This window comes from Corythoichthys intestinalis, chromosome 21 (assembly GCF_030265065.1).
Source record: "Corythoichthys intestinalis isolate RoL2023-P3 chromosome 21, ASM3026506v1, whole genome shotgun sequence".
Lineage (NCBI taxonomy): Eukaryota > Metazoa > Chordata > Actinopteri > Syngnathiformes > Syngnathidae > Corythoichthys > Corythoichthys intestinalis.
Genome location: NC_080415.1, coordinates 33,627,760 through 33,645,705, shown reverse-complemented (window position 1 = coordinate 33,645,705; position 17,946 = coordinate 33,627,760). Strand labels below are relative to the sequence as shown.

The 17,946-nt window shown below is 39.4% G+C and overlaps 1 protein-coding gene across 3 annotated transcripts in view; it reads left to right on the top strand.

Moving 5' to 3' along the window:
- Nucleotides 1–17,946, top strand: part of nrg3b (neuregulin 3b) — a 652,113-nt gene that overhangs the window by 129,902 nt on the left and 504,265 nt on the right. For 2 of the 3 annotated variants that reach the window (XM_057825278.1, XM_057825276.1), the window contains exon 4: nucleotides 5,736–7,478. In XM_057825278.1, coding sequence (XP_057681261.1) covers nucleotides 6,707–7,478 — 772 coding nt within the window. In that variant the 5' untranslated portion in view covers nucleotides 5,736–6,706. Of the gene's footprint in view, nucleotides 1–5,639; nucleotides 7,479–17,946 lie in introns of those variants that run through there. The other variant, XM_057825277.1, reaches the window with a different exon arrangement.

Genomic DNA, 17,946 nt, shown 5'->3' with positions numbered 1-17,946 from the left:
AAATTTGGTTTTATCCGAGGACTACAGGAATTAGAATACTAAGAGATTCCCGCACCCTTTTTAAAATGTCAAATTTCAAAAAGTGATTTATTTAATTGTATACTTTTATTGAAATTATTTAAACATTTTTCAATTTTAATTTACATGTAAATAAAACTTTAAACACAAAAAATATTTTTACCATTCAGAGATTAACTTTTTTTTTTTTTTTTTTTAAAACCAATAAATTTGCAAAATGTGTAGTTTTTCTTTTTTTACTTTAATAAATGTAAAATTAAATAATAAATGAAACAAAAATATAATTAAGAGGATTTGGACATTTTGCAGGTCAACAATGTCTTTAGTTTTTTAATTTGAAAATTGAAAAAACACTACATATTTGCTGTTGATATGCTCAAAAAGACAGTTTTTTGTTAGTTTTTTTAAGCAAATTGCAAAATGTCGTTTTTTTTGTTTGAAAAATGTAAAATTAGTTTAGAAAAAAATCAAAAATAGATTTTTTAAGAGGATTTGGAAACATTTTTGGTCAACTGGTATGTCTTTTAATAAAAAGTTTTATTTTAAATAAAAAAAATAAAATAAAAAAACATGTGCTATTAATAGGCTGAAAAAACTTTTAAAGTATTTTTTAAGCAAATAAATTGCAAAATATGTACAAGAAATAAACATTTTGAGAAGATTTGGACAATTTTCAGGTCAACAATGTCTTAAAAATATATATTATACTTTTTTTTTTAAAATTTAAAAATAAAAATGGTCTCAAAAAGACTGAAGTCTTAATTTTTTTAAACAAACACATTGCAAAATACGTAGTTTCTTTTTTTGCTTTGAAAAATGTCAAATTAAGCAATAAATAAACAAAAAGTAGAATATTTTAGATGGATTCGGACAATTTTATGGTCAACAATGTCTTTAATTTTTTTTTTCTTTTTTAATTAAAAAAAAAAAAAAAAAAAACACTGAATATTTGCTACTAAGTGGCTCAAAAAGACCATTTGGAGAATTTTCAGGTCAACAATGTCTTAAAAATATATATTATACTTTTTTTTTTTTTTTTTTTTTTTTTTTTTATTTAAAAATAAAAATGGTCTCAAAAAGACTGAAGTATTCATTTTTTAAAACACATTGCAAAATATGTAGTTTTTTGTTTTTTGCTTTGAAAAATGTCAAATTAAACAATAAATAAATGGATTCGGACAATTTTATGGTCAACGATGTCTTTCTTTTTTTTTTTAATAAAAAAAAAAAACTTAAAAAACAAAGACTAAAAAAAAACACAATATTTGCTACTAAGTGGCTCAAAAAGACCATTTGGACAATTTTCAGGCCAATGTCTTACAAAATATTTTTTCTTTGAAAAAATATATTAAATTAAAATCCAACAGAATATTTACTATTTACAGGATCAAATAAGATTTGACAATTTCTACGTCAAATAATTCAATGACCAATTTCATTATTGATGAGTTGTCCAATCATATGGCGTCACATAATAATTCTGCTGTTATTTGAAATTACTTTGTTACTTCTAGACATCCAATCCATTTGAAAAGCCCAACAGAATAAATTGGACGTCTTCCCGCCTTCAATGGCAGAAAATGAGCAGCCCAACTACTCGCATCATTCACCAATCATCCCGCTCATATACGTAAAGATTTCCTTTACTTGCACACTTTGGCTTTCACATGTAATAGCAAAATCAATCTAACAAGAAAGCACAACTGGAGTGCTGTTTCTGTATTTTTTTTCCCCAGAACATGTCTTCCATCAAACATCCTTTCGCTCATTTCCAATGTTATAAGAAGCAGCGCTTGTTGTCAAAGGCAGTCAGGTAGATCCGCCGAGATCTAACTTGGCGCCCCCAAAAAATGAGGCTGTTTTTCTGTTTTTGCGTTTGGGGTGTGACAGCAACATAAATGATGCACATAGCAAAGGATGACAGAAAAGATGTAACGGCATGGCAATGTGATTGCCAGGATTGCACATGAGATTAGCCGCCATGCGCATGTTTTTGTGGGCGCAAACTTTTGATGTGGGGCCCATTATTATTTCATGCAAGAGCGCATTTTCATTATGCTGAGAACAGAAATGTTGTGACGTGAATTTTCTCGTCATTAAAAGACCAAAGCTGACAGTTTAGCCCGAAAACAAACACACAAAAACATTTTTTCCTCCAGATTTTGGGAATTCTGAGAGTCGACTTCACCCGTTAGGACACATTTATTTGTCGTTGCGTTATCATTGCATTTCAGAGGATCGGAATCGGGTGAAAAGGATTGGGTTTTTAATTTAAAAAAAAAAAAGTGCATCTGGGCAGGGGTTAATTTGTGCCGGATCCTGCCGGAACAAGATCCGGCACCTCTTGATTTTGGCCTCCCTGTGTTCCGGGACTTATTTGGGAAGATCCTACACCTCTCGTGCATAGAAAATAATAATAAAGGCTGTCCCAAATGACTAATTTTCTCCCGATTAGTCAGCCGACTATATTTGATTAGTCGACTAATCTAATAAATTATTATTATTTTTTTTACTACCATCATTTTCGGACTATAAGCTGCTACTTTTTTCCTTTATTTTGACTCTTGAGACTTACAGTCCAGTGCGGCTTATTTGTTGATTTATTGGGGTTTATAGGTTACACTTTACTGCACTTTGACAGTGGCGTCATAAGACTGTCATAAGACCGTCATCATTATAACATGACACAATCATGGGCATTACTGAATGTTTATGACAGATGTCATTAACTGTCATCTGGCAAATTATGGCACTAACTCAATTTATGTCCAGCTTTTGGTCCATTCAAAAGTGAGATAATTTGCCAGATAACACTAAATGACATTTGTTATAAGCATTCATTAATGCTCACGACAGTGTCATGTCATAATTATGATTGTCTAATGACAGTCTTGTGGCACCACTGTCAAATACTAGCAATAACTAGCAATTTGTGGAAAAAACGGCAACAGTTACTAAAGAAATAATTAGCACAGAACAATTTTGATTGTTATTTAAATCCTTAGCGCTGCAATGCATGCTAGGAGGCATGTTGGACAACAACAGTGTTGACAGCAGGTGGCAGCAGAGGTTGACTGCCCCCCCAAAGGTGCTTCATGAAGCAATGACGCTTTGCAGCCAATTGGTTCAAAGCTTCATGGTGGTTCATTTGTATTTATGACAGTCGTATGATGCCGCTGTCAAATAAAGTGTTACTGGATAATATTGTTTGGTGTAAATATCCCATAATGCAGTGAGGACAGCTGCGGCTTATAGTCCAGTGCAGCTTATGTATGAACAAATGCCGTTTTCGTGCCAAATTTTTGGGTGGCGGTTTATAGTCAGGTGCGCCTTATAGTGCGAAAATTACAGTAATTAAATAATGATTTTTTTAAAGCTTATTAATTCACAAAAAAACATTTTAGAACATTTATTTCTTTATTAACGTATAAATAATAAACATAAATATCAATAATATAAACAGTACCTTATTGTACCTGTTTTTCTTTATTAATATGACGTGTTCTGTCCCCACTAATCGTGAAGTTGTTCATCTTAAGAGACAGAAAACAAGGCAATTGTGGTTTTTGAAGCTTTTTACTTCACTTTTGACAATTTGTAAAACTGTAACACACATGTACACTTATGTTCATAACGACCCACATTTTAACAATAAAAGACTTGACACAAAGCAATTGGTGTTCGAACGTCCATCTAGTCTGATCAATGTAAATGTAAATTTAATAGATTAAGTTGAGCAGAGCCCAAGTAGTCATTGAATATGACTGGATTTAACACAACGTACCTCACAGTATCTTATTTTTTTTACTTTATTTTATTAATATGACCTATAACACTTGTTATTGGATGTTTGTTTTGAGATTTAGGGTGTATTTAAGGGTAGTTAAAGGGTTAATTCCGACTTACGCGAACATTTAGGTTACATCGCCAGCGTAGGACCGGAACTCGTCCATAACGACGTACTCGACTTGCTCGATTTCAACTTTATGACGCCGGAGTCTCGTCCGCCTTTCTGTCTCCAGTTTTTTTTTTTTTTTTTGTCGAACAAAAAGTACCTAATTGTACCTCGCAGTATCTTTTATTTTTCAGATTGACTTCAATGCCCGCGTTTCACTGAGTTCTCGCAGCAGCCACGTTGTCGCAACGTTGACGTTTCTGGGTTATACTGTCCTACCATGTTGGTTCTCATTATAGTAGAGAAGACGGAGTAAATATAATCCACACAAAGAAACTGTAACCCGATGGACTCACAGCCTCGAAAAGTAAGGGTTATATTACGTCCAGAGGTTGCGCTAGACTTTTTCGTTGTCTGTCATTTTGACTGACAGGGTCATAAAAATCCGGTCATAATCTATTTTTACCCGTCACTTAAATTTTTAAAACGATGATAATGACATTGTGGTGACCCTTTGTTTGGCATAATTCACCTTCCGTACTTGTGTGTCCATTTGGCCGAGCGTGACACGACAGTCACGTGACAGAGACACTTAAGAGCGCGCGGTCCCCTCACTATCCACTCGCTCTCGCTATATGATTGGCCGAAGAGTCGAAATGCTCTCCCGTGAAATGCCTGTTTAAAAATGTTCCCGTTGTTACTTCTTGCGTTCGCTTATAAGTGCCCATTTAAAAAGGAAAAGCGATGGATGATACTACACACAGAGCGTATTATTAACAAATGTTAAAGTTGTATAATCATATAGCGAGAATAAGAAACGTCACTGAGGCCCCAGTAGGTAGGTAGCCTACCATATGTAGCATATGGAACAATGAAATTAACAGTTCACCTGCTGTGGCCTGAACGTAGTCTCACACTTTCCTCCTGGTGTGCATGGACTTGAATTGCGTGCCCGCTTGTGCAGTCCCTGTTTTTTCACCTCTTTTATCAACACCATCGTCGTTTTGGGGCTTTTTGAAGAAACTTCGGACACTCGGTTGCCTTGACATTTTTTCAGAGTAAGGCCAATGACGTCATGCATCAAGAGAGACAATAGCTAATTAATATGCTGACTCGCCACCCTGTGGTCTGGGGTGTGAATTGCAACCGGTCAAAATGACGGATGGACTTCAGTTTTTTCCGTCACCGTTTTAAAAAATCGGTCAACGACGGAAAATATTCGTTTAATGCGACCCCTGATTACGTCAGAAACTCGTTCGGTACGCCTCCGTTCCGAATCGAGCACCACGTACCGAAACGGTTCAATACAAATACATGTACCGTTACATCCTTAGTAAAAAGTGAAGTACTGTAACTTTTTTGGGTTTTTTTTGTATCTGATGGGGACTCTATTGGCAGACTCTCAAAATCAGGTAATTCGGACTCAAGTGCAAAAATATGCGATCGGGACATCCCTAAATATTATACATGTGTTGGCAGTGAATGAGTTAAGGATGGAGGGTGTCCTGATAAAACCCGTCTTAACCACGAGCCCCCCAAAAATTGGAGTCTCGAGTTGAAGTGTCCAAGTGTCTCCTAAATTGTGACGCCGCTGCTAGGTTTATTTGCTCGGTGGAATTTTGGCGCCTCCCTCCTCCTCCTCTCCATCCCTTCATCCCTCCCCTCCCTGGGGTGTGTCTGTGCTTCTCCTCTCCATGCAGCGTGAGAGTGTGTGTTCGCGCACGCCTCCCTCCCTTCCGTCTTTCCGCCTCCCATCTGCATCTGCTGCAGAGCTTAGCCGACACGCATCTCTAAAGCGCTCTGTCGTCTTCTTCTTTTCCAGCTTTTCCCGCCATGGAGACGGGACAACCGGGTGTCACTTTGCCAGTGTTGAGGACGGCGGCCGGGATGCGCGGGGACGCGGCGCTGGGTTGAGCCAGCTGTCCGCCCCCCCTTCCCTTACAAGTCTCCAGGAACAACCGCCGCCGCATCGTTTTTTTTTTTTCCAACCCCTCCTCTCATCTTCATCTCCCATTCTGCTGCTTGCGACACTGTGGGAATGCGGCGGATGTGAGACGCTCGTAAAGGTGTCGACCGATTCCTGGTGCCAGGAACGGATCTATTCGGAGAGGAGAGCTGTGGGCTGCGGGCGGTCGGACAGCCGCCCCCTGGGAACGCTCGCCCCGGGAAAGCAAAAGTGTAGCCGCCGAATCGGCTTCGTAAGTGAGACTTCACCTCCGTAACGGATTAGGGGCAAACGGGGGACGCCAACTTGAACTCGGATGCGACAAGGGAACGCCACTTTTGTCTTCTTTTCAAGCAACCCAGAGTGGAAATGGACCCCAACACGCACTTGGAATTACAGCGCCGATCTTCACCGACGGATCAATAACCGACGTTTTTAGCTTTGAAACATCTTGGGATTTATCACCGCTTTGTCCGAGTCGTCTGTTTCCATCTTTTTCTCCTTTCTTTCATCTGTCCGTCTCACCTGTGCTTAACCTGTGTGCTTGTGTGTGTTCCTTGCGCATATGTGTGTGTTTTTGCCCTCGTCCGCCAGAGGGAGTGTGATGCTCGTGTCTGCATGCGAGTGCTGTGCCAGCGTTTAATTACTTGTTTCATGATTGTGTGTGAGTGTTCCATGTGTTAGAGTAGTGTTTAAAGGTGTGTGCATGCATGTGTATGTGGATTTAAATATATACTTGGCGAGTGTGTGAGATGTGCCGCTTTGTTACCCCACCATCTGTTCCTTCTAAACGCTCCTTCGGGCAACCTGTTTGACCTCCAAAAGCTCCCCGAGAGACGGAAATCAGGATGAGCGAGCACTCCGGTGCGAGCACTCTGGCGGCCATGACGCTGGAGGAACCGGGGGCCGAGCAGGCGTCCCCCAGAGCCCCGGGCCCCCTCCGTTGCGGCCCCTGCGCCGTGTGGCCTCGCCAGCAGAACTGGCTGTGCGCCGTCCCCTTGGTGATGGGCTTCGTAGGCCTGGGACTCAGTCTCATGCTGCTCAAGTGGATTGTGGTGGGGTCCGTCCAAGACTATGTCCCCACAGACCTGGTGGATCCCAAAGGGAGCATGGGACAGGACCCCATTTTCCTCTCCAAACCCAGCGCCATGCCCAAAGGGCCGGACATTTCTACCGCCGCTTCCACCGCAGCCGCAGTTTCCACCACGACGCCGCTAGCCGCCGACGGGACCGCCCCGGCGCCCAGAACACGATCGGCGGCGCCGGGGAACCGCTCCTCCGAAAACGGCGGCGACGGCAACCGAGCCCCGCACCTTCACACCCGGGTGGGCGGCTCAGCGGTGAATGCGTCCACCACTCGAGCGCCCAGGCTCACCAAGGAAGTGACCCCTCGCGGCACGGTCAGGAAAGGAAGCGGCGTTGTCGGAGGGCGCCACGCCAAGCCGGGACAGACCCCCTCCACGACTTCAGCCACTACGACCGTCACGATGAGGCTCACCACCAAGGTCCAGACGACCACCTCTCAGCCGGCGGCACCCCCAGTCAAGCCTACGTCTCGCTGGACTCACGGGCGCCAGGGAAAAGCCCCGGCGACACGACCGCACCATCGCTTCAGAACACGTAAGTCCACTTTATTACCTCTAACTCTGCAAAGTTTCTTCTGACGATCCATCCTGGGTCTTAAAGGGGAAGACAAGAACCTCTCTCTTGCATCGCAGCGGAAAGAATCTTGAAAAATCAATATTAGCGATGTCAATTTTTCTTAAATTTCTCCATTATGAGGTCAAAGAACTTTGTGGTTTACCTTTTTTAAACACTTTGAGCAACCCTCTTTCACATGGTCATGTATACTAAGTGTCGTCTTTCACTTTAAAAGAGAAGACACCGCTTACGGGCGGAGCCATTTTCTGACGTCAGTTACAACCACGCACATGCACACTGATTGATTCAAACCCAGTGGTAAAGTTTCAAACTACAATCTTTATAGTTGGTGTACCTCTTCACTATTGCACTACAGTTTTCTTTGTGTGTGTGTGTTTTTTTTTTTTGTTGTTGTTTTTTTTTTTACAGCAAAATCAGTGTAAGAAACTACTATTAAAGGCTGACTCGCATGTAAACAGCGTAAATCTAACAAAGGTAAAGGGCAAATATGAACCATACATACTGTTATATACTGTTCGGTGAGATAAAGTAAACATGTTGAGAATTTAGACAAAGCGATTTTGTAGCATTTAAAAGTGCAATGGTTTCACCAGACCTGCACAGGTTTAATTCTCCATAACATAAGTAATTCCCAAACATTTTGCAGCAAGTACCACCTCAAAGTACCCTTGGCTCTCCATGTACCAACATCAGGGATCACATTAACTCACTGGCTGGCACTGAAACATGAGCATTCACTGCCAGTCCTCTGGATTCAAGTGAATTCTATTGCTTTCAATGGCTGCCAATAAGTAAAATACATTAGTAGGCCAAAAATGGTTCCGACAATAAGGCAGTGGTTTTTAGTTTTATAAGACAGTTTCAATATTAATTAATTGTAAAATTGTTGGATTTGAGGGTAAAATCCAGTGGCGGTTTTAGGATTTTTCTGAAATGGGCCACATGTAACCCTCAGGGGCCAAATGTTGCTGCCATTTTTGTTCAGTGTTTGTTTTGGTCAACAAGGCAATTTGTAGATTACCTTGCATGCGGCAGTACAAACATCTTTGCTTTACTCTGTCATTTTAAAGGCATCCTCGATCTCAAAGACAAGTCATTCTTAAAAGATAAATGTTAGTATTAGGGCTGTCAAATGATTAAAAATTTTAATCAAGTTAATTACAGCTTAAAAATTAATTAATCGTAATTAATCGTCATTCAAAACATCTATAAAATATGCCATATTTTTCTGTAAATTATTGTTGGAATGGAAAGATAACACACAAGACGGATATATACATTCAACATACGATACATAAGTACTGTATTTGTTTATCATAACAATAAATCAACAAGATGGCATTAACATTATTAACATTCTGTTAAAGCGATCCATGGATAGAAAGACTTGTAGTTTTTAAAAGATAAATGTTGGTACAAGTTAGAGAAATTTTATATTAAAACCCCTCTTAATGTTTTCGTTTTAATAACATTTGTAAAACTTTCAATCAAAAAATAAACAAGTAGCTCGCCATTATTGATGTCAGTAATTACACAATGCTCATGGTGATGAAATCCATAAAATCAATCGTACCCAAAACACAAAAAACACAAGTAACAAGTGGACATTACACTGTACTGTCATTGTAATCTGTTTGAGCGGGGCATGTGCGGTATATGCGTCAAATATTTTAACGTGAGTAATTAAAAAAATTAATTACCGCCCTTTAACGCAATAATTTTGACAACCCTAGTTAGTGTTAGTTATAATAATTTGATATTAAAACCCCTCTTAATGTTTTCGTTTTAATAAAATGTGTTATTTAACTGGTAGGTCGCCATTCTTGTTGACGTCGCAGTGAGGTGACGTCAACGGGCCCGCTGCCGAACTTCCAGCGTGTCACTCGTTAGCTACCCCAACATGTCGTCGGTTCTGCCCTTCCAATTTGAACCAGAGCGGAAAAATGAAGAGCAGGACAGCACTGTCGGTCGTTCACAAGACGAGCAGCAAAGGCAAAATGCAGAACAGGAAATACCTGTTGACACAAAAGGGTCGGTGACTGTAGGTTGGGATCAATAATATAAAAAAAAAAAACAGGGAAAACCGCGGTGAGAGGCAGACAAACAAAAAAAAAACAAGGCAATAATGCAACTAGCAACAAAGTGATATACAAACTGCCAAATGGCAGCAAGTCAATATCTCGGCAAGCCGCCTAGGATCGGTTTAGACACTGCTTGATGACAGTCAGCAAGCAGACAACAATAACATAGGGATCGCGTGAAAGGGTTTTCTGAACACACAGAAAAAAAACACGTGATCATGAAAAGGGAGACACAAAAGGGTCGGTGACAGTAGGTCGGAATCAATTTTTTAAAAAAAACAAAAAAAAATAGGGAAAACCGCAGTGAGAGGCAGATGAACAAAAAAAACGAAGCAATGATACAACGAGCAACGAAGGGATTTACAAACTGCCAAATGGCAGCAAGTCAATATCTTGGCAAGCCGCCGAGGATCAGTTTAGACACTCCTTGATGTGCTGGAATTGGATGCAGGTACGACGTTGGAAACACATCCCACATCTCTTTAACAAAACAATCTGACCAGCAGCAGAATGTGACAAAATAATGCCAGTTGTCATACTAGCTTCGCTTGCTAGCTAGCACAGCTATTCTCCCAGTCCGGCCCAACCGTGTCATCACCCCCAGATTTTTAAATCAATGGCAATAATGTGTTTCTAATAACACATTTTAGTAAAAGAGAACAATTGTGGTTTATTTGTGCTTACAAGGCTTTAAGTCTGAGGTTCCCTTAAAAAAGTTTTATGAACATTTTATTTCAATCGTTTGTGTACCACTAGAGGGAGCTCGCGTACCACTAGTAGTACTTGTACCACAGTTTGAGAACCACTGCTCTGTAGCCACATGGGATTATGGCCACTAATGACATCATTAGGAAGGAGTTGGTCGCATGTGAGTGGCCCAAGGGCGTAGGTTTGCATAGGGACGGTAGGAACATAACACTGCCAACTTTTTAGGATGCTCAAATTGTCCCCACCAACTTTTAAGCAACCTTATTTGCATCATATAATGACATTAGTTATAGAGTTCATTGAGGTTGTCTTTCCATGTGTTGTCAGGATAGAACTGACCAGACTATTATTAAGTGAACTTAAATTGACCCCTTTTCACTTGCTGAGTGTGCCAGTCCATTTTTCCCCCCTCAAATGCACGTTTGATTGGCTTGACCCCCCGCCCCACACACACAAGCATTCACAGCTTGACAGAAATGCAACATGCCGCCTCCTCCACCCCCTTTGAAGACGAGGGATATTAGAAGTTTTTTCCGCCTGCAGCAGCCTCTGTACACAATGTAAAAAGACGCCAATGTCGCGGAAGTGGGGAACACATCACTAATTTTGCTAATGAAAGTCCGACCTGTGTCACAGTTAGCATAACATTATTCTGTGTGAATTTTTCGAACTTGAGCAGGAAGCTGCGTTGAGAGAAATATCCTTTTTTTTTTTTTTTTTTTTTTTTTTTTAATATTAACATTAATTATGCTGTAAGAAATGTAGTGAACTAAGGATAATCTTCTTATAGATAGTTTATTGCTGATTAACAAGTTTGTATTTCTTGTGTATGTTAATATAATTTGTGTTAAAATATTACAATTTATATTTGCTAATAAAATCCAGACATTTTTCATACAAGTTTTCAAAATGTTTCTTTAGTAGTTTTTGAAAACAAAGGTTTGAGACGAACGTGTATCACCTGAACCAATACACATGAAAGTTAGTCTCAGTCAATACAGATTTATTTTGCATTGATCATTTAGCCTATCAATTAATTAGGTTCATATTGATGAGAAATGCCATGACCCCCATTCACCCAGTCTGACTGGTCTTATAAATGTCCCATCCCGAGCAAAAAGTGTACATGCAGGTTATGCTGTTATATCGTCCCTACCAATGTTGAGACCAAACCTACGCCCTTGGATTGGCTGCATTGATAAAATGAGTGCCACCACTTATGATAACCACTTATACATTTTTTTCCCCTATATCGGAACATAATTTGTTCAACGTACAAACAAGATTTTTTTCCACCGGGATGCACATAAGTGGTTTCTGTCCCTTTAAATGTTGGTCCAATGATGGAACACTTCAAATAATCGCACAAGTGAAGTGGATTAAATATGACTCCTGCTGAGGATGTCAATCATTGCTTTTATTAACCTCCTGGGAAGTGGATACTGGACAGATTAACGTTAATTGTATTCATTAGCCCAAACTGATATCAGGGGATATCCTCTGGGTTTCCACCTCTCCAGTCTTTATCTTTCACTTATGCATTAATCCGATAAACATCTCACTTCCGTAAGATTTTCTTTCCTCCCAGGCGAGCCGTTGAAGTGATTTTGTCGGATGCGAGAGCAGCCTGTTTATCGTGGACGTAGACAACCTGAACTCGGGTGTAGCCGGGTTGCCTCACGTCCTCTTTCGATGGGAGGATGTATGGATGAGATTACGCTTGTGTAGGATGAGTGGATAGAGAAAGAAGTCAAGAAAACGGGGACAGAAGAGGTGGAATAGTGAAAAGAGGTGAGAGAAAGACGTGGTAAAGTGATGGCAGATGCAGGGAACTAAGGGATGGAAAGGCTTGAGGGGGAAAAGAAGATTTCAAAGTGAGGGGGCTGCAGAGTTTGCATATTTAGCACTATGCAAAGACAGACGGCTTCCCTTTTATTGCAGACAGGATGATGACCACACTTATTCCACAGTTTTGCCTCTCGGGGTTTATCAATCTCATGCTAACCTACCTGCCTTTTTTAAGAAATTTTATTTGATTACTCGCTCAGAAATGAAAAAACAACAAAATAAATGGCATAACTTAATTTGAAGTCAACCTATCATACATTCTTCTGCAAGTTTAGTTGAAAACTAAAATTTTAAGGACCGTTTTTTTCCATCATTTTGAATCCTGCGGCATATAGTCCAGTGCGGCTTATTTGTTGATTTACTGTATTGGTGTTGATAGGTAACACTTTATTTGACAGCGACGTCATATCATGGGCATTAATGAATGCTTATAACAGATGTCGTTAAGTGTGATTTGGCAAATGACGTCACTAACTCTATGTCCAAGTCAGATCTTTTACAGCCATTCAAAAGTGAGATAATTTGCCGAATGACACAAAATGACATCAGTCATAAGCATTAATTAATGCTCGTAGCAGTGTCATTTCATAATTATGATGGTCTTATGACAGTTGTATGTCAAATAAAGTGTTACAAAACACCATAACTTGCAATTAATGAAACAACTGGAAGAGTAGCTGAAGAAATGATTAGTACAGAGCATGAATTTTGATTGTTATTTACATCTGTAGCGCTGCAATGCATGCTAGGAAGCATGATGGACGACAGCAGTGTTGTCAGAAGGTGGCAGCAGAGGTTGACTGTCTCCCCCAAGGGAGCAGTGATGACCAAATGAAGCTTCTTGAAGCAATGAAGCCTTGCAGCAAATTAGTTTAAAGCTTAATTTGGTCTTATAACAGTCTTATGATGCTGCTGTCAAATACAATGCTACAGGTTAACATCTTTTGGTGTTAATATCCCATAATACTGTGAGGGCAGCTGTGGCTTGTAGTCCAGTGCGGCTTATCTATGAACGAATGCCGTTTTCATGTCAAATTTGGTGGGTGGCGGCTTATAATCAGGTGAGCCTTATAGTGTGAAAACTACGGTAACTCACTGCCATTGATGGCGATTGACATTCAAATTGGATTGGACATTTATTGCCATGAATGGCAGTAAAACATGAACAAATGCTATTTTCTTGTCAAATTTAGTGGGTGGCGGCTTATAGCCAGGTGCGCCATAGAGTCCGAAAATTACAGTAACCTTAAGAAGTATATTAAATAAGCAGAATTTAACATTTAAACAAAATAACTGCCATTAACGTCCAATCCATTTTGACTGGGAGGGGCGGGTAAACTTTTTCTTTTTAAACCCCAAAATATTATATAACATTGTAAATTGTAGTTTGAATACAAGGGTGTATGTTTGCAAAGGGACGGTAGGGACATAACACTACCAACTTTTCAGGATGCTCAATTTTTTCCCCCCCATCAACTTTTAAGCAACCTTATTTGCTTTATATAATGACTTCAGTTGTATAGGTTATTTAGTGTGTCTTTCCATATGTTGTAAGGATAGAATAGATCCTACCATTATTAAATGAATTATTGTCTTTATGTTCAAACTTACATATATCCCTTTTTAGTTACAGAATGTGCCGGTCCATTTTTTACCCCTCAAATTGACCCCCCCCACGACACATACACACACGCGACACACACGCACATCCCAGAAAAATTTAGGTCGACAACATGCCGCCTCCTCCACCCCTTTCGAAGAGGAAGGATATTAGAGTTTTTCGGCCAGCAGCAGCCACTGTAAGTTGTGTAAAAAGTAGGGCTGTCAAACGATTAAAATTTTTAATTGAGTTAACCACAGCTTAAAAATCAATCGTAATTAATCGCAATTTAAACCATCTATAAAATATGCCATATTTTTCTGTAAATAATTGGTGGAGTGGAAAGGTAAGACTCAAGGCGGATATGTACATTAAACATACGGTACATAAGTACTGTATTTGTTTATCACAACAATAAATCAACAAGATGGCATTAACATTATTAACATTCTGTTCAAGCGATTCATGGATAGAAAGACTTGTAGTTCTTAAAAGATAATTGTTCAAGTTATAGAAATTTTCTATTAAAACCCCTCTTAAGGTTTTCGTTTTGATAAAATTTGTAAAATTTTCATTAAAAAAAATAAACTAGTACCTCGCCATTGTTGATGTCAATAATTACACAATGCTATGGGGCTGAAACCCATAAAATCTGTCGCACCCAAGCGCCAGCAGAGGGTGACAAAACACCAAAAAACACAACAAGTGGACATGACACTGTGCTGTCATTTTAATCTGCTTGAGCGGGGCATGTGCGTTAAATGCGTCAAATATTTTAACGTGATTAATTAAAGAAATGAATTACCGCCAGTTAACGCGATAATTTTGACAGCCCTCGTAAAAAGACGTCAATGTTGTGACGGTGGGGGAAACACCACTAATTTTGCTACTGAAAGTCCGACCTGCGTCAGAGACAAGCTAGCCATCCCTCATTTGGATCATTGTTTGCATTATGTGAATTACGACTTCTGAGTGCAACTCCCTTTATTTAAAAAAAAAAAAAATGCCTTGTTTGAATATTATTTTACTACCTCATAGAAATTAATGGCATTCCAGTTCAAATGCATTGGACGTCAATCGCAGTCAATGGCAACGAATGACTTAAAACCTTGATCAGCTTGATCAGGGCAGCGCTGGCCTTCGTAATCCGTTTGCCCCTGCAAATTCAGTCGTGCCCTGAAAATGACATCAGGCGGTCCGAGTTTTGCCTAGTAACTGATTAGATTGGGTGCAGTCACAATAAACCCGTGGCAGCAAAATGATATTCGAGTCTGAATGGTTGTGCTGCCACGAGAAGTCAAAAGTCAGCTAGTTATTTGGCTTCTGCAGTCGACAGGATTGGGGGAAAAAAGACTGACACGGGATCCAAGTGGATGTAAAAAAACGAACACAAGCCTGACATGCAAGCTCTTGATTTTTTTTTTTTGTATAATTTTCCTCCCCTGACTATACATAAAGCTTGGCACAAACTCCTGGAACCAGTGGAGTGTGTGAGGAAGGGATTAAAAACAAAGATAGACATCCAGTTTACTGCTCATCTCTGATTCAAATTTGACAGGGTGCCTCTAAAGTCCTGTAATGACACCCCTTCTAAGGGATTTCTTCCAACTGGGGCAGTTTGTTGGGATGCACCATAGACAACTACTATAAAAAATGTGGCCCGGGGGCCAAATGGCATATTACTCATTTATAAGGTGTAGGTATAATTCATTGACATTTAGCTTACAAGTCATTTATTACTGATTAACCATCAGTTAATAACGACATAATAAGTATCTAAAGGCATTATAAATGCTTAACAAACTTAAACCCTGCACAAATCAACAATAAATCCTTTATTAACAGTTTACTAATGATCTATTAAGTAGTCATAATGGATAATTATAAAGTGTTTTCCATTGTTTTCTTTTATATACAGTACATATTATTTATATCATAATTATAACCTTTGCAGTGCTAAAAAAATCATTTGAATATATATATATATATATATAAGGTTTTTTTTAAGTTGTTTTTTTAATTAGACTTTGGGGGGGGGGGGTTTGTCTGAAGTATCTCTGTACAATGATGTTAATTCTGAATAAATGCATTAAATGCATCCCCCCAAAAAGTGGGGGGCATTACCGTGAAAAACGAGTGATCACTTTATTGCTCAATCTTTAATTCTTTTGTACAATCTTTAGTTCTTTCGTTTGCGTGACTAATAAGTGTTCTATCGGATGGCCCATAATATCGGCCAATAAAAGCATTTTAAAATGATATCTGATTATATCAACATCGGTTTTTCATTATCGGTTGTGGGCCAATATGCATGTTGCTTTCAAAGTGAATGTAGAAGTCTTCTGCCTTTGTACAAGGGCTGGTCCACAGCTTAGCACAGCAGTTATGTTTACTGACCATTAGATGTCTCCAAACTAAGATGCTTGGGACTTGTTATGTGAGCTGACCATTTCATGGTACAAAAATTAAATGAATAAATGATTGAAAAAATAATTAATATCTTAAGTCAACAACCGCGTGTATCGGGATGGGTTTGATCTAGGTATCGGATTTTTTGGAGTAGGACAATATCGGGATATCAGTTATCATGCGTAAGTCATGATAAGACGCCTAATTTTTAGTTATTACCTAAAATCTTTAGTTAGCATGATTGATAGAAGGTTGTATGTCTTGAGTGATGGTGGTCCTAAAAAGGAAACTCCTCTGACAAAGATCTGTAGCAGGCCTCAGACAGGTTTGTAATCGGATAAAAGAATTTCAAAATAATATCGAATAATATCGACATGGGTTTTTCAATATCTTTTTTGGGCCAGTATGCATGTTGCCTTCACTGTGAATTTAGGAGCCTTCTACCTTTGTACAAGGGCTGGTCACAGCTTAGCACAGCAGTTATGCTTATTGACCATTAGATGTCGCCAAACTATAATGCTTGGGATTCGTTATGTGAGCAATATCAGTTGTTCTTATTATTCACAAAATGTTTATTTGAAAAACCTTGAAGTTATTACATTTATCGTTATTAAAACATCCAGTGGGTTATCACAATGCAATTAGCCATAATATGTTAAGTCACGACCGCATCTATCGCTATCGGTTTTTTGGAGTTGGACAACGTCGGTTATCAGTTAAAAAGTCGTTATTGGACAACTAATGACAAATAAAATACATTGTTATCATTATTATGTATTCATTAAAACACCCATTAAACACTGTACAAGAAAAAGAAATAAAAAAAGACAAGCACAAAAGAGTCATAGAACAAAACAACTGAGAAACTGGATAAAACCATTTGAACTGATATCAGGGAGGCACATGAGCCAAACTTTTTACAGCGTCAGACTTGGTTACGAAGAAACTTTAAGGCTAGCCTTTCCTTCTATTAGTTAGCTAGCCGCTGACTTTGTACTTACAAAGCAATATAAGCCTTTAAAAGTGGGGCTCACGCAGCTCACTTGAAAGTTGTAGCTTGATTATCTAATAGAGGATTATATCAGTATCAGCAAAGTGTAAATAAATTCAGACAACGCAAGAGGAATTATTCATACTGCCGTTTTGCGTGGAGGAGGCACCACACGCAAAAAACAATGCCTTCGGACATACCGCGCTCAGCGATTAATTCTTTTGACGCGGCGTGCTAACTGGAGCTCTTTGGCCTCCGAATTAACTACACGTTTAGTGGCAGAACAAATGCGAAGAGGGCCCTGGTGTGATGAGAATAAACGGGTCCCCCCTAAGTGGACGTTCACAGGCCTCTCAAGATGCTCGCCCATTGGGTGTGTGTGGGGTGAAAGTTGAAATTTTTTTGCGGGCCCCTCTAGACAACCAGCCAAGCAGCTGGCAGAGATGTTTCAACACTCAAACACTATATTACAGTTGCGCACATCATCTTACCTTTCTGTTTGACCCTCCCCTCACCCAGCCACACCCACTTTATGCCCGCAAACTGGGGCCTTTAGAGGCCCGGGTGCGGTCGCACCCCTATCAGATCCCTAAGTTCCGCCCCAGCATTTAACCCTTTATAAGGCATTCATGGAACGCGTTTGCTGCCATTGATAGAGTTTGATGTCCAATCTATTTTGACTGGGAGGAAACAACAACAAAACAATGCTGTTTTATTCATTTCAATTTTGTTTTTAACATTTTTCATAAAGTATGTACTAGAGCTGAAACGAATACTCGAGCAAGTCGA